At 56.5% G+C, this 26,807-nt stretch overlaps 2 protein-coding genes across 2 annotated transcripts in view; both read left to right on the top strand.

Annotated features, from left to right (window-relative positions):
- The first annotated feature begins 93 nt into the window (after window positions 1-93).
- Window positions 94-6,840, top strand: Tepsin (TEPSIN adaptor related protein complex 4 accessory protein). The gene is made up of 13 exons (XM_051159194.1): window positions 94-156; window positions 1,284-1,356; window positions 1,688-1,779; window positions 1,873-1,966; window positions 2,690-2,757; window positions 2,936-3,011; window positions 3,124-3,195; window positions 3,929-4,132; window positions 4,375-4,540; window positions 4,702-4,815; window positions 4,907-4,985; window positions 5,323-5,457; window positions 6,257-6,840. The coding sequence occupies exons 1-13, from the start codon at window positions 109-111 to the stop codon at window positions 6,746-6,748; spliced, it is 1,713 nt and encodes a 570-aa protein (XP_051015151.1). The 5' UTR covers window positions 94-108; the 3' UTR covers window positions 6,749-6,840.
- Window positions 6,841-10,765: 3,925 nt separating this feature from the next.
- Window positions 10,766-26,807, top strand: part of Cep131 (centrosomal protein 131) — a 29,180-nt gene continuing 13,138 nt past the window's right edge. The window contains exons 1-5 of the mRNA XM_051159193.1: window positions 10,766-10,920; window positions 12,916-13,103; window positions 19,870-19,964; window positions 25,716-25,830; window positions 26,089-26,210. Of these exons, the coding sequence (XP_051015150.1) occupies window positions 12,927-13,103; window positions 19,870-19,964; window positions 25,716-25,830; window positions 26,089-26,210 (509 nt within the window). The 5' untranslated portion in view covers window positions 10,766-10,920; window positions 12,916-12,926. The remainder of the gene's footprint in view (window positions 10,921-12,915; window positions 13,104-19,869; window positions 19,965-25,715; window positions 25,831-26,088; window positions 26,211-26,807) is intronic.

Below are 26,807 nucleotides of genomic sequence, written 5' to 3'. Positions count from 1 at the left end.
CCTTGTGCCCGCCTCCTGCGAGCGATTGGCCGGAGGAGGCGGAGACGCGCACCGATTGGAGGGCCGAAGCCTGGCGGAAGCGGGGCAGGCTGGGAGTTTACCTGGACCATGGCGGCAGCGCCGCCTCTGCGGGACCGCCTGAGCTTCCTACATAGGGTGAGTGAAGTTGGCCGGGTCCCTGACACACGGCGCCCGGGACAGGTTGTCCGGCAGCTGCTGAGGATGAGCGAGCCGGAGGACAAGCCCAAGGGCGGCGGGCGATCTCCGGCGGGGCCCACTTGACACGGAGAGCCTGGCTGCTTCATCTCGGGGGGACAGGAGGCGTGAGGGAGGATGTTGACAGCTGCTGACGTCCCTGGGCTTTCTGACAGGAGCTTGAGGGCACTGGGTGGCCGCAGGGACCTTCCTTAAGGGTTCGTGCTACAGGAGGCCTCTCTCGTAGGGCCGGGACACGTTCTTAAAGTACTAAACTCTGCAGCTGCCTTCCTGCAGATTCCCTCAAAGGCGCTGAGGACAAATAGCATGGCTGAGGCAGTGTCTGCATCCTTGTCTTGTTTGTTTGTTTGGTTTTTGGTTTTTCGAGACAGGGTTTCTCTGTGTAGCCTTGGCTGTCCTGGACTCACTTTGTAGACCAGGCTGGCCTCGAACTCACAGTGATCCACCTGCCTCTGCCTCCCAAGTGCTGGGATTAAAGGCGTGCGCCACCACGCCCGGCTTGCATCCTTGTCTTAAATCTTCCTAAACCCCATCCTGTTGTCCAGATACTGAGTGATGAGAAATAGGTGTCTCCAGATTTCAACCAAAGAGACGCCATGTACTTTGAGTAACAGGCAGGCCAGTAAATAAGCCAGTGCGATCGTGCGCGAGCGCAACTATATAAAGTTTAAGTGAGCCATTCTCTAGGAACCGTGAAGCCAGTCAGGCAAATCAATTCTGTCCCGTCGGGTCGTTACTCAGAAAGGCTGACAGCACACCCGTCCAGCACACACAAGGCTCTGAGGTTCTTGCTGTTGCTGGTTGTTAAGTACGTGTGTTTAAAATGTCTTTACACGTATGAATGTAAGAGCTGGGCTGACCCCCGCCTGGACCTAGAGAGCCTTCATTGATTTTCCTCTCCTGGGCCACTCCTCCACGCCAGAGCAGAGCCTGGCTGCTCCCGCTTAGGCTTTTTCCTGGGCAGTTTTAGCATCAGAGAGCCCGAGGCTTGCTTCCGTACCCGTTAGCAGTGGCTGGGACCCACCCTGTGTAAGATAGCATCTCACCATGGTCCTCACTCCCCTTAGCTCCCCATTCTCCTGAAGGGGACCTCAGACGATGACGTCCCGTGTCCGGGCTACCTGTTTGAAGAGATTGCTAGTATCCTTCTGCGCCTTTCTCGTTGGTGAGGCTTAGTGTTCAGTAAACAGTGCGGACCTGATATGGCAGGAAGGGCTGCGGAGGTGAGGGTCGGGTCTTCCGGTATCCCAGGACCACCAACGACTTCTTTTCCCTAGTATCCAGATGTGTGTGGCAGGGGCGCACCTAAAAACCGCAATACCAATGGTGTAGAGACCAGGACACCCTAAACATCCCAAAGCCTGTGGTGGTGGGCCTCATGGACTGAGGCCTGAGAAGGCCTGTGGTCATAGGAGGGCGAGTTTGTCTCAGCTTGTGTCAGCTTGCTTCTTCCCTAACCCAAATGACTCAGAAATTTCTCATGAGTCGCTGGGCAGCAGCCAGTGCCTGCTGGAGTACCTCCTGAACCGCCTGGACAGTAACTCTGGCCACGTGAAGCTCAAGGTGAGTCCCTGAGGGGCGGGCGGGGGCAGGGGGAAGGGCAGTTAGCGTGCTGCCTGTGCTGTGCCACAGCTGCCAGCCCCTGAATCTGCCCAGGTGCTGAAGATCTTGCTTTACCTGTGTGGTCATGGCTCTTCCTCCTTCCTGCTCATCCTCAGAAGAAACTCTGCTCTCATCCAGGAAGCCACAGGTATGGAAAGACACAGGTGTGCCCAGGGAAAGCAGGGGCTAGGGTCAGGAGGCACAACCCTTGGCTGCTGTGCTTGGGCCCTGACTGGTCCGGGCTTGTATGTGGAAAAGGTGTCTGTGCTGGAGGTGCCCACTAAGGATTCTCTGAGGAATGGCTCTTAGCCCTGAAAAGATGAGGAGAACAGGAATGTGTAGGGCTGCTGTGGTGTTGTCCAGTGTGTGAAAAGGCCCTGAGCCAAGGAAAGCTTGGGCATGGCCTGATGGGACATAAGAAAACCTCATTTTCTATGAGGGAGGCTTTTAGCAAAGGGACTTTAGTCCAGGCTGAACTGGCCTGGGAATCAGGGCTTAAGCCACACCTGAAAGGCCTTGATAGAGAACTCAGGTCTACCTCAGGCCCTGACAAACCTCAGAAAGGTTTGTGGAGGAAAGGTGGGTTGAGGAGAACGGACCCAAGAAAGCGGGTAGGTAGGCATAGCTCCAGCGTGTGCGGGAGGTCAGGGGTCACTGGCAGACACAGTGGCTACCTATCTTGGAGCTAGATGGTTGACTTGCTACTGTGAGTGGTCAAGGGAAAAAATGTTAAGTGTTAGATCCCGACCCCGTTGAGGAGGTGGGCTAGGGGATATCCCGTCTGGGATGGCTGGGTTTTAACGCTTGCTCTGTGGGTAGCAAGCAGTGCCCAGGCTCAGCCTGCCCCATCTGTTTGTCTTCTGCCCTGCAGCTTTCGCAGGGCCCCCCGATCCTCTTCATGGAAATAGCCTCTACCAGAAAGTGCGGGCAGCTGCGCAGGTGAGCAAGTACAGAGTGTCTGTGTTGGGTACAGAGGACCCAGGTCTCCCCTCCCTGCTGAGCTCTGGCCCTGGGGCCTGCTTGGACAGCTCAGGGGAGGTGTCTAAAGCAGCTGTGCTGGCGAGGTGGGCAGAACAGCAGGCTCAGGTGGGACCCTGAGTTCCACTTCTTCCTTCAGGACCTGGGTAGCACCTTGTTCTCAGATGCCATACCACTGCCTTCGTCCCAGCCGCCCCAGGTCCTGCCTCCAGCAGGTATGCCACACTGGTGACCACCTCAGCCATCAGAGACTCCCTTTTGTCCTAGATGTCTGCGTCCACGTAGGCAGGGCTGGGGGAGGCCTACACTGATCCCAGTGTCTTTTAGGCATGGGCGCCCAGGCCAGACCTCACAGTGCTCTCCAGGGCTTTGGCTACACTAAGGAGTGGGGCCGGACAGGTAAGGTGCAGGGCCCTTGGTAGAGATATGAAGGGATCAGGGCCAGGCCTTGCTGACACCGTTAGCTGTCCCCCAACTGTACCACATGTGGACTCATACCCTCCTGGACGTGCCCCTGTGTTGTGTCCTCTGCCCAGCTGAGAGGAAGGTATGACAGAGTGACAGACAGGGAGGAGATGCTAGACTGGAGCCAGCCAGCTGTGGTGGCCTCTTGTGCTGCTTGAGAGGCAATGGTCCGGGCCATGACAGGCCCTCGAGGGTCATCTGTACAGGTTGTGACAGGGTAGCATGTATGAGGACTGTGCACCAGACACTTGAAGTTTGTTTAGACGGAGCAAGTGATCTCAGCTGTCCTTGAGGCTGAGATCCAGCTATGTCCTTACTGCTGTGGGCCTCTGACTGATGCTTTAACCTGCCTTCTTCAGGGAGCTCTTAGGCAAGCATGAGCCCATGACACTACTGTGTTTGTACCCCTTTGAGTGAAGAGCCAAGGACGTTTCACTTCCCAGGGCAGCCCCCCAGAACATCCATCAAGCAGAACTGCTTGCTGCAGGCCAAGTGTCCAGAGCACAGCACTGCCGCTCTGCTCTACCTGCGGCCCGCGCCTTTCCTTCCCCAGCTCTGAGCAGACAGTGGCCCTGGCCCAATCCTGGAGAAGGTGGCCAAAGTCAGGGAGGAGGGCTGAGGTGCTGACATGACCTCAGCTTGCTGATGCCGCCTCCTCTGTGCACAGGCTCTGCGGGTGAGAGCTTCCTCTCTACGATCCAGAGGGCTGCAGAGGTTGTGGCTAATGCAGTGCGTTCTGGGCCTGAAAACCCCAGCACCCAGGGACCTTTCCCACGTGGTGATACCTACCAGCCTGCAGTGACACCCTCAGCTAGCCACACATTTCCCAACTCTAGGAATCTACTCCCTGGGGCCATCCTGGGGTCCAGAGGTATGGAAGCAAGCGTTGCCACCCTTGGAGTTCCAGGTGGCTCCTTCATGTCATGTATCAGGGCAGGGAACGGGGCACACACAGATATAAAGATAAACTGATTGCCCTGGTTGGCAGGAGGCACTCCCCCATTTTGAGTGCTGGGGTTTCTGGGCCTGCCCTGTGAGCTCAGAGTCCCTAAGGAGGTGGCGTAAGGCCATGGAGAGCACTGGGGCCTTGCCTGCCATTCCCCTCTCTTTCAGCCGTGAAACACCAGCCTGGGCAGCCTGCAGGGGGCTGGGATGAGCTGGACAGTGGTCCTAGTTCCCAGAATTCCTCCTGCACCAGCAACCTGAGCAGGGCCTCAGACTCAGGCAGTCGGTCTGGCAGTGACAGCCACTCTGGTGCCAGCCGGGACCTGGCAGAAAGGTATGTGGGATAGGTGGCCACCTCTGCGGAGGGGCTGCCAACAGCCTCCCTGACCTCCAGGCCGTACCTTAGCGCAGTGTGGGAGCTTAGGAGATGCTGCCCCACCCACCGACCTGAGACTTTGATGTCTTGACTGGGCCATGTCATTGTGCTTTTTCCAGGGCTGAGGCCATGCCCCCAAATGACTGCCAGCAAGAGCTGACTCTAGTAAGAACTGTGACTCAGGGGCCACGTGTCTTCCTGAGCCGTGAGGAGACACAACACTTCATCAAAGAGTGAGCTGCCCACCTGCGCCTGTCCCCTGAGGGAGAAGGGAACTGGCTGTGGCCGCCCCCAATTCCTCCCGTATGTCCCTTCCCTGTGCAGGTGTGGACTGCTCAACTGTGAGGCTGTGCTGGAGCTTCTCCTCCGCCAGCTGGTCGGGACCAGTGAGTGTGAGCAGATGGTGAGGCTGTGAGCTTGCTGCATGTGTGAGGGAGCAAGTACTGTGGGGGTGAAGTAAGACAGGAGGGTGTCCTTGGCTGATCAGGGCCAGCCTGGGGAGCACGGTGCAGATGGTGGGGTAAGGTCAGCCTAGGGAGCATGGTGCAGATGGCGGGGTAAGGTCAGCCTGGGGAGCACGGTGCAGATGGTGGGGGTAAGGTCAGCCTGGGGAGTAGGGTGAGGGTAGGGTGTTTAGTTGTCTGCTCCTACTCCAAGCCGAAGGGTGGGGCCACACACAGGCCTCCTTGTGAGGAGCCTTGGAGAGCTGACTCCCACCCTCCCCTGCTTCTGGCCCACAGAGGGCGCTGTGTGCCATCGCCGCCTTTGGAGGTGCTGATCTCCTGCCGCAGGAGCATGTCCTCCTCCTCTGCAGGCAGCAGCTGCAGGAACTTGGTGCAGGCAACCCTGGACCTGTGACCAACAGAGCCACCAAGGTGGGCACTGGGCCCTGGGAGCAACAGAACCTGTCTCAGAGCTCACTACCTGGCAGGGGCCCTAGATGGCCTTGGTCAGCACTCAATGGGCGCATTCCCACAGCCTTGCTTAGTGGGTGGTGCTTACCTCCCTGAGCTCTGGCACTGTGGGTGCCTTGGCCTCTTCCCTTGCCTGGACACCCACCCACCCACCCACTCACACCGCTTCTGAGCCTGGCTCACCGCCTTGTGTCCTGCACACGCTCAACCCTCTCCAGAAGGTCGCCTCTGGCGGCCATTTACACACCCCCACACCCCCGCTGCTCCAGCTCCCCTCATGCCTGCCCTTCCTGCCTGCCTGGAACTCGCCAGGCCGGGCTCTACTCACAGAAATCCCCCTGCCTCTGTCTCCCGAGTGCTGGCATTAAAGGCATGCACCACATACCTGAGGTTTCCTGTTTTCTCTTGCTGCTAAACTTGCAGTGTCAGCCACACAGCCCAGGTTGGCTGTGCCATTAGCACCGCTTAACTCACTTTTATCACAGCACCAAGTAAGCTTTGGGTGACGTCACAGGCACATGTGTCCAGAGTGACCAGGTGTATCAGGTCTCCTTGGTCCCGTCAGCTCCCTTGACGCCTGGTTGAAGGTTCTGAGGCTCAGGCTGCCCATCCATCTGTTTAGTAGGACTTGTTTCCTGTGTTCTACCATTTCAGCTGCAGACAACACTGTGTCCCTGCCTACACTCACAGGAGACGAGCCTTGTCCCTCACTGTTCCCAGCACTAAACGAGACCCCCCATTCCTTCCTGTTCTCCTCCAGATTCTGAGACACTTTGAAGCCTCCTGTGGACAGCAGCTCCCTGCTCTAAGGCCCTGTGCCCAGCCGACCTCTGCAGCTGCCCTTCTGGGCGCAGCTGACCTGCTGACCAGCCCTGTGCCTCCGCCTGCAAGCCAGGTCTTCCTCCAGCCTCTTAGCTCCACCACAGTTGTGCCCAGAAGTCCTGAGCCCACGCCATCCCCAGACACCTTTCCTCTGTCAGCTCTGGAGGGAGCCAGTGAGGTCAGAACCCAATTAACATGTTCTGGTGAACAGGGGACAGGATCTGAGCGGAGCCCAGAGAACACAGACACCCCAAAGGGCAGCTCCAGCTCAAGCATGTGGAGCCCCAACTCTTTGTTTGCTGGCATGGAGCTGGTGGCTTGCCCCCGCCTGCCCTGTCCCAGCTCCCAGGATCTGCAGCCAGGTTTACAGAAGGCGACCACAGAAGCTTCAGTTTCAGAGCCATCAGCATTTGCATTTTTAAACATGTGACTGTCTGGACCCCACTGTACAGTCCCCTCTGGCTCTCATGGAGGCCCCAGGACCTCCTGGCCTCATGGTCACCTCAGTTCCTGAGTGTCTTCTTGTCCCCTCTGGCCCCTTCCTTTCACCTAGGAAGGGATACAGCAGTCTCTGAGCCAGGTGAGCCCTGGGTGGACCACCCACTGCTCAGAACAGTCGCTGAAGAGGGCACATGGGCCCTGACTGCCAACCAGCTAAGGTAGAAGTGTGGGGAAGTGGGTCAGTGGGGGCCGCAGAAGATGTCTGCACACCCATTGCTTCTTGGAAAGTTGACTCTCTGGCCGTGCCCCTGAAATTGGCTTCCCTCTTCCTCCTGGCAAGACCCGCACAGGCCTTAGCAGTCTGTCGGTGGCTGGAGACACCTCAGAGGTTCGTACAGTACAGCTGCAGGGCAGTGTTTCCCCAGGGCTGTTGGCCACAGCCTTCTGCCCCATGCTGCTGTCTCTAGGAGGCTGAACGCAGAGGCCAACAGAGGCTACCTCAGTCCTGTCCACCTGTCTCTTTGCTAGGTGCTGGTAATGGTTGTATGGACTTGAATTCCTATGGTAGCAACTGGCAGACATCAGGGCTGCAGTGCTGACCTCGGGTGCCCTGGGCAAGCCCTGTCTGCCCGCCCCTCAGACGAGCACTTGTTGAGGGCTGGGAACACTGACTTGGTTCATAGCTACGGTTCTGATCTCCAGTCCTCCTCTAGAGAGGTCACAGCAGCAGGGAGCCACAGCCTTCAGGGTAGGGCGCTGAAGGGTGGGGCTTTTCAGCTTCCTCAGCCAAGTGCCCTATGGCCAATTCCAGTGTCAGTCCCTGTAGGGCCCAGCTCTGGACTCTTGGCTTGCCACAGCTGTTTTCTGCAGAGCCTGGGAGGGTCTAGTGAGCCTTCCTGTCAAGAGCCTGTGGAGCTGCCACTGCACTTTCCCAATAAACATGTTTACACAGCTTGTGCCACTTTGGCTGATTCTTTATTAATCAGGGCACACTTCAAGGACTCCCTTTCCTGCGTAGCACAGATGATCCTGGAGAGCTTGGGGGAACAGCTCAGTGGTGCTGCTTTGCCCTCGCCAGCTACGGGCCAGGAAGAAAGTCTGCACAGAAGCTGTGGTGGCTGCACCACTCACACATGGGCAGTGAACACGGCTGCCGAGGCAGCATGCCCAAAGGGGTGGTGTCCCAAACGCCACCAGAGTCCACAGTCGAGCTGTGTGAAACGCGCAGCCTTGTGTGTATTGGGCAAGTGCTGGACTGCAGAACTGTAGCCCAGCTCTGTTTCTTTTTGTTTTTTCGAAACAGGGTTTCTCTGTGTAGCCCTGGCTCTCCTGGACTCCCTTTGTAGACCAGGCTGGCCTCGAACTCACAGCGATCCACCTGCCTCTGCCTCCCGAGTGCTGGGATTAAAGGCGTGCGCCACCACGCCCGGCCTCAGCTCAGTGTTTCATACAGTGATGAACTAACCTAAGGTCACAGGGAACACCAGAGAGCAGTAGTTAGGAAAATCCTGGGAAGCCACCAGGCGTGGTGGCACACGCCTTTAATCCCAGCACTTGGGAGGCAGAGGCAGGAGGATCACTGTGAGTCTAGGACAGCCAAGGCTACACAGAGAAACCCTGTCTCTGAAAAAAAAAATCTTGGGAAGAAGTGTTTCTCCCTACAGGTTCTGCAGTGCAGCTTTTCCAGGTTCAGCTGGTGAACCGGGCTCTTCCACTGGGGCTGCAGAGCAGGGCAAGGCTTGTGGTAAGTGTACCATGGAAGAGTGCCTTTTCCCTAGTAACTCTTGACATGGGGGCAGAGGGTGGGGGGTGTCGCTTGCAATCCCTTCCCTCCTATGAGGGAACGGCAACACACTTGATACTGAGAGTCTCCTGTGGCTGGTTTTAAGATGAAATGCCACGTCCCAAAGACAGAGTTCACACCACAGCTGTGCTAGCCAAGACTGGTATTGTTCAGGTCTCAAGTAAAACCTACACAAATAGGCCCAACAACAGCAGCCACATCCTGGAGGTAGAACCTGGCGTGCTGCGTGTGCTGACAAGCCAAGGTTGCTGAGCCACACCTTTGGTCAGGTGGTTTTCTGCATCACAGTAGTTCAGGGGGAGGTGGTAGCCTCCAGTGATGGTGCTGGAGATGTCAGTGTGTAAAAAAATATTTAAAACACCTTGGCCCATACCTCAGACAAAAGTTTCAAGTGAGCCACAGCCTAAGGATCTAGAACACCAGGTGTGCTGGTGTGCCCCCTAATTCCACACTCAGGAGGCAGAGAGATGGCTCTCTATGAAGCCAACCTGGTCAACATAGGGGGTTCTAGTCCATCCAGGGCTGCATGCTAAGGCCTTGTAGAGGAATAAAAATATCAAAGGGACGAGCCAGGCGTGGTGGCACACACGCCTTTAATCTCAGCACTCAGGAGGCAGAGGCAGGTGGATCACTGTGACTTTGAGGCCAGCCTGGTCTACAAAGAGAGTCTAGGACAGTCAAGGCTACACAGAGATACCCTGTCTCGAAAAACCAAAAAACAAACAAAAACCAAAAACCCAAAGCGGGTAAAGGAGCTGGCCAGACCCCAGGTGAATGCAGGGTGGATGAGCACACACAAACAAGCACACTCACACCGCGTCTAGCAGGTAACCGCAAGCAAGCCACGTGGCCTACAAACCACCCACCTATTAATGTGACTAAAACAAGACCCCAAACACTCTGAGAGCTGAGGGACCAGACACCAACTGGAGCTTATAGGACACTGGTCATGTGCAGTGTCTGGAAAACATTTTGGTGGTTTTTTAAATAGCACTGATTGCTGTCCTAGGAATTTACAGAAGACAAGTGAAAACCTATGTTTACACAAAAGCCAGCTGCTTTCAGCACAGAGCAATCGCTGGGTCATTCTAGAGATAAGTAACATGTTGGCGACAGCCTGGAGCTCTGAGCGGGATGACGCCCCAAGCTCGCCAGTGGGGGACAGGAGTCTGACATTCTCCAGGGCAGCTGGTGCCCAAAGCAGCGGGGATTAGGCAAGGAAGGCTCTACAGGGCTGCACGTGGTGGAAGAGCGACTCCATCTGAGTGGGAGGTTCTGTACACCAGAGGGTGTGGATTTAGATATGTCTAAATCAAACCTTTCTGTTAAGTTTTTAAAAGAGGCCACCAGGGTTTCAGAAGCACAAAGTACTTACCGTGGGTTTTAGTTCCCAGCACCCACAGGGTATCTTACAACCATCCATAACTCTAGCTGCAGGACCTCCAGCAGCCTCAACATGGTGCAGAAATGTGCATGCAGGCAACACACACACACCATCTTAAAGAGGAAAAGGAAAAGGGGGCCGAGGGGGTGGAAGCCAGCTGTGGCGGCACTTGGCCTGTCATTCCAGACTCAGGAGGTGAAAACAAAAGGATCAGGGGTTCAAGGTCATTCTTAGTCATATTGTGAGTTTGACGACGGCCTGGGTTACCTGCTATGTGAGTCCCTTTCTTAGAACAGAAATGGCTGAGGCTCACTGGCAGAGCTCTTGCTTAGCACGTGCAAGGCACACACACACACACATTAATAAATACATGCGGATAATTTGTTAAAGCGTTTGAGTTTATAGAATGGTTACTTAACGTAACTTCTGTTGGAGTGGGCATCTGAGCTCCGATGCCCTGAGTCCTCTCGGCAGAGGGAGGAGAGCCCACAACTGTACTCTAGCAGCGAGTGGAGGAGACTCGGCAAGCTTCTCCGAAAAGCAGTTTGGGAAGGACGGAAAGAGGCGCGCAGACACCTCCTCCTCCTCCTCGCGGTGGTCCTCCGGGGCCGGGCACAGGCTCTGGAAGCGCGGCCGCGGGAGGTGCAAGGGCCCGCAGGCTCCGCCTCCCTAAGGCCCCGCCCCCTGACAGGCAGCCACGCCGGAACCAATGAGCCAGCCGGTGGTCAGAGCGGGCGCCGGGAGAGCCAATCGCTGGGCGGCGAGCGCTGCGAAGGCGGGGCCTGCGTGACGGACAGCGGAGGAGGCGCCAGGCTGGTTGCTAGCCGCCGCCACTCGCCCCTGCGGACGGACGGCGCTTTATTGTCACCCACGGCCGAGGCCGCGCCGGTCCCCGTGGGGCCCCGGGTGGCTCTGCAGCGGCTCCCGACAGGCAGAGCGCACGGGCCCTGCGCCGCAGGCCGGGCCCGCGCAGGTGAGGGGCGTCTCGCGGGGAGGGGTCGGGCCCTGCAGGGAGGCCGGCCTGTGCCCAGTACCTATATACCCCGCCCCGGGATGACGCCGTGGGGTCCACTCGGGCGGCTGGGAACCCCTGCCGCAAGCCCCGAGAGGCCTGGGGGGGGGTGTGGGGCGCCCGCGGAGGGTCCTGCCTATCCGCTCCGGGTCAGCCAGCCCCCCAGGGCCCGAGAGCAGGCTCCTGTCCCCTCCGGGTTCTGCGAGCGACAGGGTTTTGCCCAGAGTGAGGTTGGCCTTCCCAGCCTCCCCTCATCTGGCTTGTAGGTTTCCATGGAGAGGCTGTGTTTACCGCCCAGAACCTCACTGGCTGCACGTGGTGCTAGGAAAGCCGTGTGTCCACCAGCTCAGGAGCCACCAGAGTCCACCAGGATGTAGCCAGTGCCAAGAAGGGGACGGTGTTAGGTTTCACCTACACAACCTGAAATGTGTAACTGAGGGCGCTGGGCCTCGGTAGGGACACTGCCCACCACCACACACACCTGGACTGCAGGACCAAGGCAGCCTCACTTTAAGACCATGTTGGCTAACGCTCTAGGGTCCCTGGACCCTGAAAGGCATGTAGTCACTTAAGCGTTTGTCCCAGGTTCCTATCTCTCACCTCTGTGCTTTCCCTGCCAGGGGCTGACACTGCACGGTCCCTGTTGTCTCAAGGGTGTCCTAGAGAGAGTAAAAACAAAACAGTCTGATGGAAGGGAAACTGATGGGCGTTGTGGAGGCAGGGGGATTGCAGACGCAGAGGTGTGCCGGGATGCAGGGCCTAGGTCCGAGGACGGCGGAAAGGCAGGTTTGGTTAGTGTAAAATGGTTGCAGAGGACAGGGTCGGAGCTGGCCGTGTTCCGTGCTCAGACTCACTCTGTTCTGCCCTGTGAAGTGAGCTGAGAGCGGTTTGGGATGAGCCCTGGCCACATAGGGCTGCTGTGCGCGTGCGCATGCGTGTAAGGACCTAGTGGCTGGAGTAGACGTGGTCAGCAGGTGAGAGGCTGGATAGGGGAGAGAATGTGGGTTTGAGCCCAGCGGGCCTTGGAGTTTCAGGGGTGAGAAGAGCCAGTGAGGGAGCGTGCAAGAGTGCCCTGAAAGGGAGCTAGCAGGGTGCCATGTCCCCAAAGCTCACAGATGTTATGTGATGACACAGAAACTCACGCGCCCACATCCTGCTAGAGCAGCCAGAGGCTGTTGAGGAATCTCCAAGGTCCAACCTCGAAGTCACAGTTACCTCAGAACGGCCCAGGAAGGGGGTGCACTTTTTAGAATGCGGAGAATTGTCTTGAGCAGGTACAGTGCCTTGGTCAAAGCCTAGAACTGGGGCAAGTGGCAGGGCCAGGCTTACACCCACCGCGGCCTGCTGCTCCTGCCCAGTCTTGCTTCCCAGTGCCCCTGGCTGAGCTCCCCTGTCCCTAGTGGTGGCTTCAGAGTTTGCTGGCAGGTAGGCCCAGACATCCAGGGCTAGTTGAGGTGGTGAGTACAAGGGCTGAGATTCCTCCATTGTATCTTGTCTTGCCTTTTTCCTCCTCCTCTTCTTCCTCCTCCTCTTCCTCCTCTCCTCCTCTTCCTCCTCTTCCTCTTCTTCTTCCTCCTCTTTCTCCTCCTCCTCCTTGACAGCAGGACAGCCAGGGCTACACAGTGAAACTCTTATGTGTATGTGTCTGTGCCCACTGAGGCCAGAAGAGAGTGTCAGTCCCCTGGAGCTAGAGTTAGAGGCATTATGAGGGCTGACGTGGGTGCTGGGAACCAAGCTCTGTCCCTCTGGCAGAGTAGCAAGCACCCTTAGCTACTGGGCCATCTCATGGGGCTCAAGCTAGCCTCCAATTGAGTTCCCTAGGCTGAGAATGGTCTTGCAGTTCTGGTCCTCCTGAGTACCAGGACTACAGGCATTACACACCCGGCGCCTTCCCACCATGCTACATCCCCAGCCCCTGCCGTGGTGACTTACTGTGCCTTTCTCTCTCAGGGCCAGCCTGATCCACCATGAAAAGTTCACGGACCGCCAGTGCTGCTCCTGAAGGCGCCCCAGAGGGGGTGGACTTGAGTCTGATTGGCCTCCCTCCTCCAGTGTCCCAGCGGCCCAGCAGTGCCTCGGCCACCAAGTCCATTGTCCGCTCCATGTCTGTGGCTGCAGCCAGTGAGCCAAGAAAAAAGGCTCTGGTGAGTGTGGGGGCCAGGGCTCTTTTGGGGTGGCATCTGCTCTCCTCATAAGAGCATATATCTCATATCCATGGCCATCCTGTGGGCAGGGAGGAACTGGACCACACAAGCCCAGTCGGCTCTGCTGTGGCAGACCCACATCCTTCTGCCATCCGGCCTTGCCCCTCTTCTTCCAATGTCTTTAGGTTTCTTTGGTTCTTCAAGCGGGTGGACCAGTGGGAGGGTGACGAGCTACTTGGCCTTGTAGAAACTGGGTGGGCAGCAGGTGGGCAGGGGTCGGGTCGGGGCTTTGGGGAGAACAGCCTTCCCTTTCCCAGCCTGCCTCCATGGGGCCTGGGTCAGGAGTGTCACTCAGAAATCCACGGAGTGACTGGGTGTGGTGGCGCATGGCCCCTCCCCCCCCCTTTTAAAGACTTATTTATTACATATACAATGTTCTGCCTGCATATACTCCTGCACACCAGAAGAGGGCACCAGATCTCATTATAGATGGTTGTGAGCCACCATGTGGTTGCTGGGAATTGAACTCAGGACCTTTGGAAGAGCAGACAGTGCTCTTAACCTCTGAGCCATCTCTCCAGCCCTGGTGGCATACACTATTAATCCCAGCACTCAGGAGGCAGAGCAGGTGGATCTCTGAGTTGGAGGCCAGCCTAGTTTATAGTGCAAGTCTAGGACAGCCAGGACTACACAGAGAAAGCCTATCTTAGGGGGCAGGGAGGGGGAAGAAAAGAAAAAGAAAAAGAAATCCATTAGGGTGACCATGAGGGGCCGTGCTGGACTCTAGCAACCCAAAGCAGCTGTCTGCTAGGCATTTCTTCGTGGCAGGCCAAGAGCAGAATCAAGTGCTTTGGGAGCCAGGGCTGTGCCTGAGTCTGGCCTGAGCTTCTGGGTGGGAGGAGCCTAGGCGTGACCTGGGTGCTGCCAAGTCTAGTCTGGACTCTGTACCTGAGAAGCAGGTCCTTGCTGAGGGTGAAGGGCTGACTGGTGGCCTGAGCTTCCCCTCCTGCTAGAAGGTCACTTCTTTCTCCTTCCTGAGCCATCCTTGTGTCAGGTGTGGTAGGCCTCATTGCTCAAGTGGAGTTCTGGGACAGAGAGAGCACTCTAGTAAAGGACATTTGGTTTGGACAAGTTGCTGCCGTGAAACAAGGAAGAACCTGGGGTGTCAGACCAGTCGCCTGCCTTGACAGAGGGATGGCCAGCTCAGACTGGCATGACTCTGGTCCCCCACCCTCCTATCTGGAGCCCTCCACTGCCCTGGAGCCCTAAACACAGTGGCGAGCCTGCGCCACATATGTGGGCCGAAGGTCTGCTGCCACGTGGACACAGTGTTGTCGAGGACCCCTGCTGCAGGGCTGGCGTCCTGTGTGGCTTCCTGGACCCTCAGCAGCTTCTCCCAGGCCTCCTGCTGAGAGCAGTCCTATCAGGCCAGTCTTTCCTTCAGTGACAGCTTGTGTGGCCCAGTTCTGGGTGGAGAAAGCTGCCAGGTCCTCTCCTTGTGGGAACGATCCAGCCGTCTGTTTGGTAGGATGGCGCTACCCCACCTGGCCAGGACCTCCTCCGGACGGGCCTCACTTTACTGCTGGTCCTTGTCACTCATCTCATTGGGGTTCTGAAGGACATTTGCTCTGGGCAGGCCTTCAAATCCCAAGAGACCCAGCTTGTCACTGGGGCAGACCACATATGTGACAGTGGAGTGAGCCAGCTGTGTCTAGGGGGGTGGGGGGGGTCCTGCACCTGGGCTAATGATGTTTATCTAGTGAGCACAAGACCCTCCCTCATCTCTTTCCTCAGTGTGCAGAATGTAGGACTGCCGTCAGGAAAGTGGGGGAAGGAGAGGGCGCCCTGACCATCAGCAATGCAGTGGCTGTTGATGTACTGAGGAGAGGGCGCCCTGACCATCAGCGATGCAGTGGCTGTTGATGTACTGAGGAGAGGGCACCTGACCATCAGCAATGCAGTGGCTGTTGATGTACTGAGGAGAGGGCACCCTGACCATCAGCAATGCAGTGGCTGTTGATGTACTGAGGAGAGGGCACCCTGACCATCAGCGATGCAGTGGCTATTGATGTACTGAGGAGAGGGCACCTGACCATCAGCAATGCAGTGGCTGTTGATGTACTGAGGAGAGGGCACCTGACCATCAGCAATGCAGTGGCTGTTGATGTACTGAGGAGAGGGCACCCTGACCATCAGCGATGCAGTGGCTGTTGATGTACTGAGGAGAGGGCACCTGACCATCAGCAATGCAGTGGCTGTTGATGTACTGAGGAGAGGGCACCTGACCATCAGCAATGCAGTGGCTGTTGATGTACTGAGGAGAGGGCACCTGACCATCAGCAATGCAGTGGCTGTTGATGTACTGAGGAGAGGGCGCCCTGACCATCAGCGATGCAGTGGCTGTTGATGTATTGAGGAGAGGGCGCCCTGACCATCAGCAATGCAGTGGCTGTTGATGTACTGAGGAGAGGGCACCCTGACCATCAGCGATGCAGTGGCTATTGATGTACTGAGGAGAGGGCGCCCTGACCATCAGCCATGCAGTGGCTATTGATGTACTGAGGAGAGGGCGCCCTGACCATCAGCGATGCAGTGGCTGTTGATGTACTGAGGAGAGGGCGCCCTGACCATCAGCAATGCAGTGGCTGTTGATGTACTGAGGAGAGGGCGCCCTGACCATCAGCGATGCAGTGGCTGTTGATGTACTGAGGAGAGGGCGCCCTGACCATCAGCAATGCAGTGGCTGTTGATGTACTGAGGAGAGGGCACCTGACCATCAGCAATGCAGTGGCTGTTGATGTACTGAGGAGAGGGCGCCCTGACCATCAGCAATGCAGTGGCTGTTGATGTACTGAGGAGAGGGCGCCCTGACCATCAGCAATGCAGTGGCTGTTGATGTACTGAGGAGAGGGCGCCCTGACCATCAGCAATGCAGTGGCTGTTGATGTACTGAGGAGAGGGCACCTGACCATCAGCGATGCAGTGGCTGTTGATGTACTGAGGAGAGGGCGCCCTGACCATCAGCAATGCAGTGGCTGTTGATGTACTGAGGAGAGGGCACCTGACCATCAGCAATGCAGTGGCTGTTGATGTACTGAGGAGAGGGCGCCCTGACCATCAGCAATGCAGTGGCTGTTGATGTACTGAGGAGAGGGCACCTGACCATCAGCAATGCAGTGGCTGTTGATGTACTGAGGAGAGGGCACCTGACCATCAGCGATGCAGTGGCTGTTGATGTACTGAGGAGAGGGCGCCCTGACCATCAGCAATGCAGTGGCTGTTGATGTACTGAGGAGAGGGCACCCTGACCATCAGCAATGCAGTGGCTGTTGATGTACTGAGGAGAGGGCGCCCTGACCATCAGCGGTGCAGTGGCTGTTGATGTACTGAGGAGAGGGCGCCCTGACCATCAGCGGTGCAGTGGCTGTTGATGTACTGAGGAGAGGGCACCTGACCATCAGCGATGCAGTGGCTGTTGATGTACTGAGGAGAGGGCGCCCTGACCATCAGCGGTGCAGTGGCTGTTGATGTACTGAGGAGAGGGCACCTGACCATCAGCGATGCAGTGGCTGTTGATGTACTGAGGAGAGGGCACCTGACCATCAGCAATGCAGTGGCTGTTGATGTACTGAGTAGAGGGCGCCCTGACCATCAGCGATGCAGTGGCTGTTGATGTACTGAGGAGAGGGCACCCTGACCATCAGCGGTGCAGTGGCTGTTGATGTACTGAGGAGAGGGCGCCCTGACCATCAGCGATGCAGTGGCTGTTGATGTACTGAGGAGAGGGCGCCCTGACCATCAGCAATGCAGTGGCTGTTGATGTATTGAGGAGAGGGCACCTGACCATCAGCGGTGCAGTGGCTGTTGATGTACTGAGGAGAGGGCACCCTGACCATCAGCGATGCAGTGGCTGTTGATGTACTGAGGAGAGGGCGCCCTGACCATCAGCAATGCAGTGGCTGTTGATGTACTGAGGAGAGGGCACCTGACCATCAGCGGTGCAGTGGCTGTTGATGTACTGAGGAGAGGGCACCTGACCATCAGCGGTGCAGTGGCTGTTGATGTACTGAGGAGAGGGCGCCCTGACCATCAGCGATGCAGTGGCTGTTGATGTACTGAGGAGAGGGCGCCCTGACCATCAGCAATGCAGTGGCTGTTGATGTACTGAGGAGAGGGCACCCTGACCATCAGCGGTGCAGTGGCTGTTGATGTACTGAGGAGAGGGCACCTGACCATCAGCGGTGCAGTGGCTGTTGATGTACTGAGGAGAGGGCACCTGACCATCAGCGATGCAGTGGCTGTTGATGTACTGAGGAGAGGGCGCCCTGACCATCAGCGGTGCAGTGGCTGTTGATGTACTGAGGAGAGGGCGCCCTGACCATCAGCATTGCAGTGGCTGTTGATGTACTGAGGAGAGGGCGCCCTGACCATCAGCATTGCAGTGGCTGTTGATGTACTGAGGAGAGGGCGCCCTGACCATCAGCGGTGCAGTGGCTGTTGATGTACTGAGGAGAGGGCACCTGACCATCAGCGATGCAGTGGCTGTTGATGTACTGAGGAGAGGGCGCCCTGACCATCAGCGATGCAGTGGCTGTTGATGTACTGAGGAGAGGGCGCCCTGACCATCAGCATTGCAGTGGCTGTTGATGTACTGAGGAGAGGGCGCCCTGACCATCAGCATTGCAGTGGCTGTTGATGTACTGAGGAGAGGGCGCCCTGACCATCAGCGATGCAGTGGCTGTTGATGTACTGAGGAGAGGGCGCCCTGACCATCAGCATTGCAGTGGCTGTTGATGTACTGAGGAGAGGGCGCCCTGACCATCAGCATTGCAGTGGCTGTTGATGTACTGAGGAGAGGGCGCCCTGACCATCAGCGATGCAGTGGCTGTTGATGTACTGAGGAGAGGGCGCCCTGACCATCAGCATTGCAGTGGCTGTTGATGTACTGAGGAGAGGGCGCCCTGACCATCAGCATTGCAGTGGCTGTTGATGTACTGAGGAGAGGGCGCCCTGACCATCAGCGATGCAGTGGCTGTTGATGTACTGAGGAGAGGGCACCTGACCATCAGCAATGCAGTGGCTGTTGATGTACTGAGGAGAGGGCACCCTGACCATCAGCGATGCAGTGGCTGTTGATGTACTGAGGAGAGGGCGCCCTGACCATCAGCGATGCAGTGGCTGTTGATGTACTGAGGAGAGGGCGCCCTGACCATCAGCAATGCAGTGGCTGTTGATGTATTGAGGAGAGGGCACCCTGACCATCAGCGATGCAGTGGCTGTTGATGTATTGAGGAGAGGGCACCCTGACCATCAGCGATGCAGTGGCTGTTGATGTATTGAGGAGAGGGCACCCTGACCATCAGCAATGCAGTGGCTGTTGATGTACTGAGGAGAGGGCGCCCTGACCATCAGCAATGCAGTGGCTGTTGATGTACTGAGGAGAGGGCACCCTGACCATCAGCGATGCAGTGGCTGTTGATGTATTGAGGAGAGGGCACCCTGACCATCAGCAATGCAGTGGCTGTTGATGTACTGAGGAGAGGGCGCCCTGACCATCAGCAATGCAGTGGCTGTTGATGTACTGAGGAGAGGGCACCCTGACCATCAGCGATGCAGTGGCTGTTGATGTACTGAGGAGAGGGCGCCCTGACCATCAGCAATGCAGTGGCTGTTGATGTACTGAGGAGAGGGCACCCTGACCATCAGCAATGCAGTGGCTGTTGATGTACTGAGGAGAGGGCGCCCTGACCATCAGCAATGCAGTGGCTGTTGATGTACTGAGGAGAGGGCGCCCTGACCATCAGCAATGCAGTGGCTGTTGATGTATTGAGGAGAGGGCACCTGACCATCAGCGGTGCAGTGGCTGTTGATGTATTGAGGAGAGGGCGCCCTGACCATCAGCAATGCAGTGGCTGTTGATGTACTGAGGAGAGGGCGCCCTGACCATCAGCATTGCAGTGGCTGTTGATGTACTGAGGAGAGGGCACCCTGACCATCAGCGATGCAGTGGCTGTTGATGTACTGAGGAGAGGGCACCCTGACCATCAGAATTGCAGTGGCTGTTGATGTACTGAGGAGAGGGCGCCCTGACCATCAGCATTGCAGTGGCTGTTGATGTACTGAGGAGAGGGCGCCCTGACCATCAGCGATGCAGTGGCTGTTGATGTACTGAGGAGAGGGCACCTGACCATCAGCGGTGCAGTGGCTGTTGATGTACTGAGGAGAGGGCACCCTGACCATCAGCGGTGCAGTGGCTGTTGATGTACTGAGGAGAGGGCGCCCTGACCATGGCTGTTGATGTATTGTTGTACAGCTCCACTGTTTAAAGTGCAGAGGCCCAAAGAAGGGAGCAGTGAGCCTGCTGCTGGGTACTGGAGCCGCTCCTGGTCTGTGGATGGCCTGTGCTTCACTCGCCTGCTTTCTCTCCCTGGCCCTGCAGTGCAGCGGCTCACCCCTTGGGAACGCTAGGCTTACTGCTGATAGTAGACACAGCCGGAGCCCTGTGCTACCGCCTGGGCCGTCCCTGCTGCAGCGGTGAAGGACAGTACCCCCAGGCCCTCCAGAACTGGAGCCCTTCCCCCACACCCACTGACGCCCAGGCCTGCTGTTGCTTGTCCCCGTTCTGTCTTCCCACTTACAACCCATGTGCCACTTGAGGGACTTCCAGCTTGTTTAGAACTCTTTGTCCCCAGCGATTTCTCCAAGGCCTGGCCTGGTGCTGAGCAACCTGCCAAGTGCCTAACCCCTCTCTCTTTCCCTTCTGCAGGAGGCCCCGGGGCCTGGGGGATCCCGGGCTATCAACAACCTTCGAAGATCTAACAGTACCACACAGGTCAACCAGTCATGGACCACCTCCCCCAGGTAACCTATTGTGACTTCGGCCACCCACAACCTCCTCAGGTGATTCTTGTCCCATTGGGTACCCAGCCCTTCCTGCAGCGCCATCTGTTGTGGTCTTTGCTGGGCATGGGGATCTGGCAACCTTCACACTGTCTGGCCTTTGTGTCCCACTCTGTTCTCTTGTGCTGGGAGGGTTAGGAGGGGTAGGGACAGCCAAATGCATCTGTCCTGTCCTGCTACACCTGTGCTGGACATTAGTCCTGGGCCTTCTGGGTAAGTCCCACCTGCTCCTCCACCTCTTCTTTGTCACAGCTTCTCTGGAAACTTGGTGAGGTGAGCAGTGCAAGTGAGGTGCCTGTGGGTCTGCATCTGCACGTCTTCCCACTGTAGCCTCTCCTGCCCTTTGAGTGTTAGTGGGAGGCGTCAGTATTGGGACTTCGGAGTCTTCACTTGGGCCCCATGCCTGTTGTCAACCAGCATAGCTGTCTTGGAGCCTGAGTGCTGGGGAGCCCGCCGTTGCCAGTGCTACTGATCTGAGGAGGACCAGTGAGGCCTCCTGCACGGCCTGTCCACAAGCAGCAGTGAGACTCAACCATGTACTCACAGATTCTGAGGCGTATGGATTTGTGCAGTAGGCTTCATGTGTGGCCCGTGTTATGGAGGATTCATGGTGTGTACTGTTTGTGTGGTGTGGGTGTGCTGCTGTATGGTGTGTGTAGGGGGCCTGGTGCAGAGTGTGTGTGCCCGTGTGGTGTGTGTGTGCCCGTGTGGTGTGTGTGTGCCCGTGTGGTGTGTGTGTGCCCGTGTGGTGTGTGTGTGCCCGTGTGGTGTGTGTGTGTGTGCCCGTGTGGTGTGTGTGTGCCCGTGTGGTGTGTGTGTGTGCCCGTGTGGTGTGTGTGTGCCCGTGTGGTGTGTGTGTGTGCCCGTGTGGTGTGTGTGTGTGTGTGCCCGTGTGGTGTGTGTGTGTGTGTGTGCCCGTGTGGTGTGTGTGTGTGTGTGCCCGTGTGGTGTGTGTGTGCCCGTGTGGTGTGTGTGTGCCCGTGTGGTGTGTGTGTGTGTGCCCGTGTGGTGTGTGTGTGCCCGTGTGGTGTGTGTGTGCCCGTGTGGTGTGTGTGTGTGCCCGTGTGGTGTGTGTGTGTGCCCGTGTGGTGTGTGTGTGCCCGTGTGGTGTGTGTGTGCCCGTGTGGTGTGTGTGTGTGCCCGTGTGGTGTGTGTGTGCCCGTGTGGTGTGTGTGTGCCCGTGTGGTGTGTGTGTGTGCCCGTGTGGTGTGTGTGTGCCCGTGTGGTGTGTGTGTGCCCGTGTGGTGTGTGTGTGCCCGTGTGGTGTGTGTGTGCCCGTGTGGTGTGTGTGTGCCCGTGTGGTGTGTGTGTGCGGGGTGGTTATGCTCATTCAGTGACATATCCAGGAAACCTCTGCAGGGTCTGGAGAGCTGTTGGAGAGCAGGCCTCTGTTTTTGTTTTTGTTTTTTTGAGACAGCGTTCCTCTGTGTAGCCTTGGCTGTCCTGGGCTCACTTTGTAGACCTCAAACTCACAGCAATCCACCTGCCTCTGCCTCCCGAGTGCTGGGACTAAAGGCGTGCGCTGTCATGCCCAGCCTGGCCTAGTTTTGTTAGCATTTGGATGTCTGTGTTAGCACTTTTCCTGTTGGCTTTGATAAAGTACCTGACGAAAGCCTCCTAAAGAAGAGTGTGTTCATTCTGAATCACACTTCAAGGGTCCCCTCTGTCACTACGGTGACGTCAGCATAGCTGGAGCTCGAGGCAGCTGATCACAAAGGGTGGCAGATGTGTGCGCCTCAGCTCCCTTTCCCGAGTGTACAGTCCAGGATCCCAGTCAAGGAATAGTGCTTCCCACAGTGGGAAGAAAGACTGAACACGTCTTCCCACCTCACACTAATGGAACACAGACGAGCTCACAGAGCCGCGCTTGAAGGCCCGGTCCCCAGGTGCTTGTAGATTTCCTTAAGCTGACAGCAAACTCCAGCACAACTCTAGCCTTATTGGTGCCGCCAGATATATCCCTGTTAAGCCACAGCCTCCCACGCCCTCTCTTCATAGGCTCCTGACTGTATTATAACATAAAGTGCTTTCTGTCCACTTAGAAGTCGCTATGGTTTGTAACAGTGACACCCTGTAAAAAACAAAAACAAAAAACAAAAAAACCCAAAGCAAATTACATATATTTACCGTGTCAGAGCACGGAGTAAGATTCATATTCCAAAACGGAAAACGCGGGACAGCAAGGAATATTCACCCAGCAGGGCACACAGCAAGTCTTGCAGCCAGATCTGGCGCTGGGGGCTCATAATGTATTCAATTGGCTCCAGAAGGCGTGGACACACATTCTGGGGTCCAGACTGCAGCCTTGTCTTTACCATGACAGCTTCCTGCCAGCTTGCTCAAGTGCCCCGTGCAGCCCTCACTGCACACAGCCTAGCCCCCTTGGCCGTTACAACTCTTGAAGTCTGCACGCTGTAGTCCACCACCGTGTGGGCAGCACCTGGCTCTGCCAGCTCAGGGTGCATCTGGGCGCCATCGGGCCACAGCTAGCGTAGGTGCCGGCGCCTCAGCCACCGAAGCAGGGAAAGTCTGCCTGCTGCTTATCTTGGAGCGGGCATCCCTGGGACTCTACAGGGCTGGCTCGCTCTTTCTTTCTTTCTTTCTTTCTTTCTTTCTTTCTTTCTTTCTTTCTTTCAATAAAGGCATTATCATTTCAAATGAAAGTCTTTTTTTTTTTTTTTCAAAGATCAGAATTGGGATGTCAGATTTCCTGCACCTAGAGTTAAGTGTGGTTGTGAACCACCATGTGGGTGCTGGGAACTGAACCTGGGTCTTCTGCGAGAGCAGCCAGTGCTCTTAACCACTGAGCCATGTCTCCAGCCCCACCAACGTCTGTCTTGAACTGTTTACATTTACTTTGACAGTGAGATCTGCCTTCAAGGAACTTTTCCTGCTATCCAGGTTTTTTCTGAGACAGGGTTTCTCTGTGCATCCTTGGCTGTCCTGAATTTGCTCTGTACGCCAGGCTGGCCTCAAACTCACAGAGATCCTCCTGCCTCTGCCTCCTGAGTGCTGGACTACAGGTGTCCACCACTCCGGCTCCTATGTGTCCTCTTCCAACTGTGCTGCTTTGTGTGACCTTTCTCTCTAAGCTGACATCCCCTTCTACCAACTGCATGTCTTTAAGATCCTGATCCTCTGCTCTTTTCTCTCAGGCTTTTTTGTTTGTTTTTGTTTTTTGTTTTTCGAGACAGAGTTTCTCTGTATAGCCTTGAGTGTCCTAGACTCACTTTGTAGACCAGGCTGGCCTGGAACTCAGAGCAATCCGCCTGCCTCTGCCTCCCAAGTGCTGGGATCAAAGGTGTACGCCACCATACCCGCCTTTTCTCTCAGCTTTTAATTTAAATCTGACTATGCTGCCATGAAATTTCTCCTGCCAAATAAATCAGTCTATTGCTCTTGAATTCATCCCTATCTAAAATTCCAGGACTGGAGCAAAATGTAGCCAGATGTAACAAGGGAAGGTCCTTCCCATTTGCCCCACCCCACCCCACCCACCCCACCGCACCCACCAGCTGTCTTGACTGTTGGTCATGTTTGGCCCTGCTGGCAACATTCTAGGGTTTCTCTTGCCTACAGCTCCAACCTTCCAAGTCGGTTTCACACACCAGTTCCCAAGGTCGGCGTGGCTGCATTTATCACAGCAACAGCTCTCCTCTTCCCACAGATTTTCTGTATGCCTTACGTTTGCATGGCTGTCTGCAGACAGTGGGAGCTTGTGATGGCAGCATGGTGGCAGACAGAAGTGGAAGGGGACATGCTAAACTGGAAGTGTAGCCTACAAAGGCCTACCCCATATTGACATAGAAGTCTACCATCCAGAGCCCACTTCCTAAAGGCTCTGCAAGCTGGGACTGAATGAATAGGGGCATTTCAGCCTCAGCTGTGGCTCTGTGCTGTCACTTGGTGCCGTGGCCCTGTGGAGGGCCTCCTGATATCTTACTGTGTTGGCCCCATTCTCTCTCACGTCCCTCTGTGCCCGTGCTTACTGAATGCTGCCTGTTACAGAAGAGCTGAGCTTCCTTTTCAGTCCTGTGGTCCCTCTGGTCCTTTCTTTGTGATCTTTTCATGAGCTCTGCCAACTTCCACCAACCCATGTCCATGAGAACCTTGCCTATTTCCTGCTAGATAGTCTAGGCCTTGCAGTCCCTGCCGTGGTGTGCCGGGTCTTCTCCCCCCTTGCCCTCCCCCCACCATTTCTGATGGGTTTCAGTGCTGACTCCGTGCCCAGGGGCCTTTCTGGATTTCAACAGTGCGTCCTGTCTAGTCTCCAGCACTGTTCGTGAACCAGGGTACATGGTCTCCCCGCTTTTACCTTCCTGCCTTGTGTGTTTATGTAGAATGAGGCTACCCATCTCTACATGAAAGCGGATTTTATGGTACCTTCCTCTGTGGCCTGGCAACATGGCTGGTGATGCCAACACCATGCCTTGGCCTTTGTCAGGGGTGATGGGTGAAGCCTGTAACGGGTGTGGAGTCTGCCCTGACAGGGTATGTCTAGGCTGAGAAGAGACAGGACGCAGCTGAGGAGCCTTCTGGGAATTGGCTGCCCATCTTCCCTCCCTCTCTCTGTAGGGTGTGTGGAGATGACAGTCTGGAGCTAGTGATGCCAACTTTGCTGCTTTTGTTTGTCTACTTTGTTGGCCTATAACTGTGTCAAGAATACCCAGGACTGTGCGTGCACTGGGCAGGCGCTTGGCTACTGAGCCAGACTTTTGTTTTCAGTGCCGTCTTCACCATGGCCCTGTTTAGAGGACTCATACTTGCTAAGGCTCTCTGTGTTCTCCAGCTTCCACCAGCCACGAGTTTGCATTCTGCCTGTGGATCTGCCTGTCCTGGGCCTTCCTTCTGACTAGACCAGATAAGGTGTGGCCGGATGCAGGAGCTTGCCAAGAGTGATGCTCTCCGGGCTCATTGTGGGCCAGTGTGCCAGTGCTTCCCTCTTCTGTATTGCTGGACTGTGTCACCCAGTGCCGGCCTGTACTTGCCCTCAGAGCTCCGTGCCTCACACAGGCCACTGGGCCAGGTGCCTTCCCTCCCATCAGGCTCAGACCTTGGGGCATCGCATGTCCATGGCTACTTGGGGGACTTCCTGCCAACTAGCTCATCTTCCTTGCTGCCAGTGACACTCTTGAGCTGATTGCCATGTGGCTCTTGTCTGTAGGGAGATCAGGGTAGTGGCCGTAGCTGGAAGCCACATGTCTCGAGGCGTTTGGTCCTCAGGCTCAGTGTAGCTACCCAGACTTTCCAGGCTTCCAGACCTTGTCCAGACCTGAGCCATCTCTGTCAGGTAGGAATGTATGTCAGGGCTAAGAAAAAAACTTTTTTTTAATGTATGTTTGCTTATATGCATGTATGTGCACCATAAGTGCACCTGCCCCTCAAAGGCCAGGGCACGCTGTCAGGTCATCTGGGGTCCTGCCCCTCAGAGGCCAGGACACGCTGTCAGGTCATCTGGGGTCCTGCCCCTCAGAGGCCAGGACACGCTGTCAGGTCATCTGAGGATGGAGTTACAGGGATTGTGAGCCTCTTGTGTAGCTGTGGGAAACCAAACCTGGGTTCCATGCAAGAGCAGAAGCGCTTGCAGCCTCGAGGCCCCCCCCCACCCCCCGTCCTGGAGCCACGCCCTCCCGCCCTCTGTAAGACGTAGGCCTACCTCCTTCCTGGTGGCCCTAACACTTGACTTTGTGTGCTCACCTCTCTTTGACACAGGCCAGCAGAGCCCACCGACTTCCTGATGCTCTTTGAGGGTGGCACCAATGGGAGAAGGCGGGTGGCCAGTCTTAGCAAGGCATCCAGTGAGAAGGGAGCCACGTGGAATGTCCTGGTAAGGGTAGGCGTGAGGCAGTCGTGAATCCTGGTGTTCTGCCAGGATCCCCGCTGGTTTCTTCCACATCCTTCCTGCCTCCGTGGAGAGAGGGGCAACAGCTGCGTGGAGGGTGTGTTTTGGGCTTGATGAGCTGTGATCCTGACACAGGCCCCTTGGGGCATTGTGTCTGCTGCCTCATGATACCCAAGGGCCTGCTGTTGGTATTGGGGTGTGCTCCCTGTGTCCCAGGCTGAGAAGTGTCCATGTGGCCCACAGGATGACCAGCCTAGGAGCTTTGCTTTGCCATCCAGTGTCCAGAGTCCCAGCACCCTTGACTCTGCATTGGGCCCACGAAGAAAGGAGTGTGCCCTGGCACCCAGCTTCACGGCTAACAACAGGTATCAGTCCACCATAACTCCTGGTCCAGGAACTCTGTTCCTTTGTCTTTTATGTAGTTGGATTAAGCTATTTGTAACGAATGGAGAAGTCAGTGGCTGACTGAATGGCTTCCCTCAACCTCAGGAGGAGCCCATGAGGTGGTATCTTGCACAGAAGGGACCCTTGGCCACTGCTTAAGGGCAGCAGCTATGCTCAGGCCCAGCAGCCCTCCTGGCCTCCTGGAACACCCTTGGGGCAGCCTTTCCTTCTAGAGTCCTGAGTCACTTGCGTTTCCAGACATACCAGGCCCAGGAGGCTCCCTCAGGGCCAGCTGTACCCCCACCTTAGAAGGTTCGCTTGAGAGGTGGTCCTGTGTCACCTTGGGGCTCCCAATCTGCCTGCCAAGGGTGGGCCTGTGTCAGAGATGTGTGTGTGTCACTCTTGGGGTCATGCTCACCAGGGACATGACAGACCAAAGCCTGAGGGCTGTGACCTCACAGATAGACCAGGAGAAGGCGCCACCTCCAAAGCAAGTGTGCTTCTCTTGCCCTCGGGGGCTGGGGGATGCTGCCCACTTCCTTTGGGTGCAGGAAAGGGCTCTTCTACCCAAAAACGGC

This window comes from Acomys russatus, chromosome 16 (assembly GCF_903995435.1).
Source record: "Acomys russatus chromosome 16, mAcoRus1.1, whole genome shotgun sequence".
In the NCBI taxonomy this organism is placed as follows: Eukaryota; Metazoa; Chordata; class Mammalia; order Rodentia; family Muridae; genus Acomys; species Acomys russatus.
The sequence above is the reverse complement of the archived record's forward strand: the minus strand, read 5'-3'. Positions and strand labels throughout refer to the sequence as shown.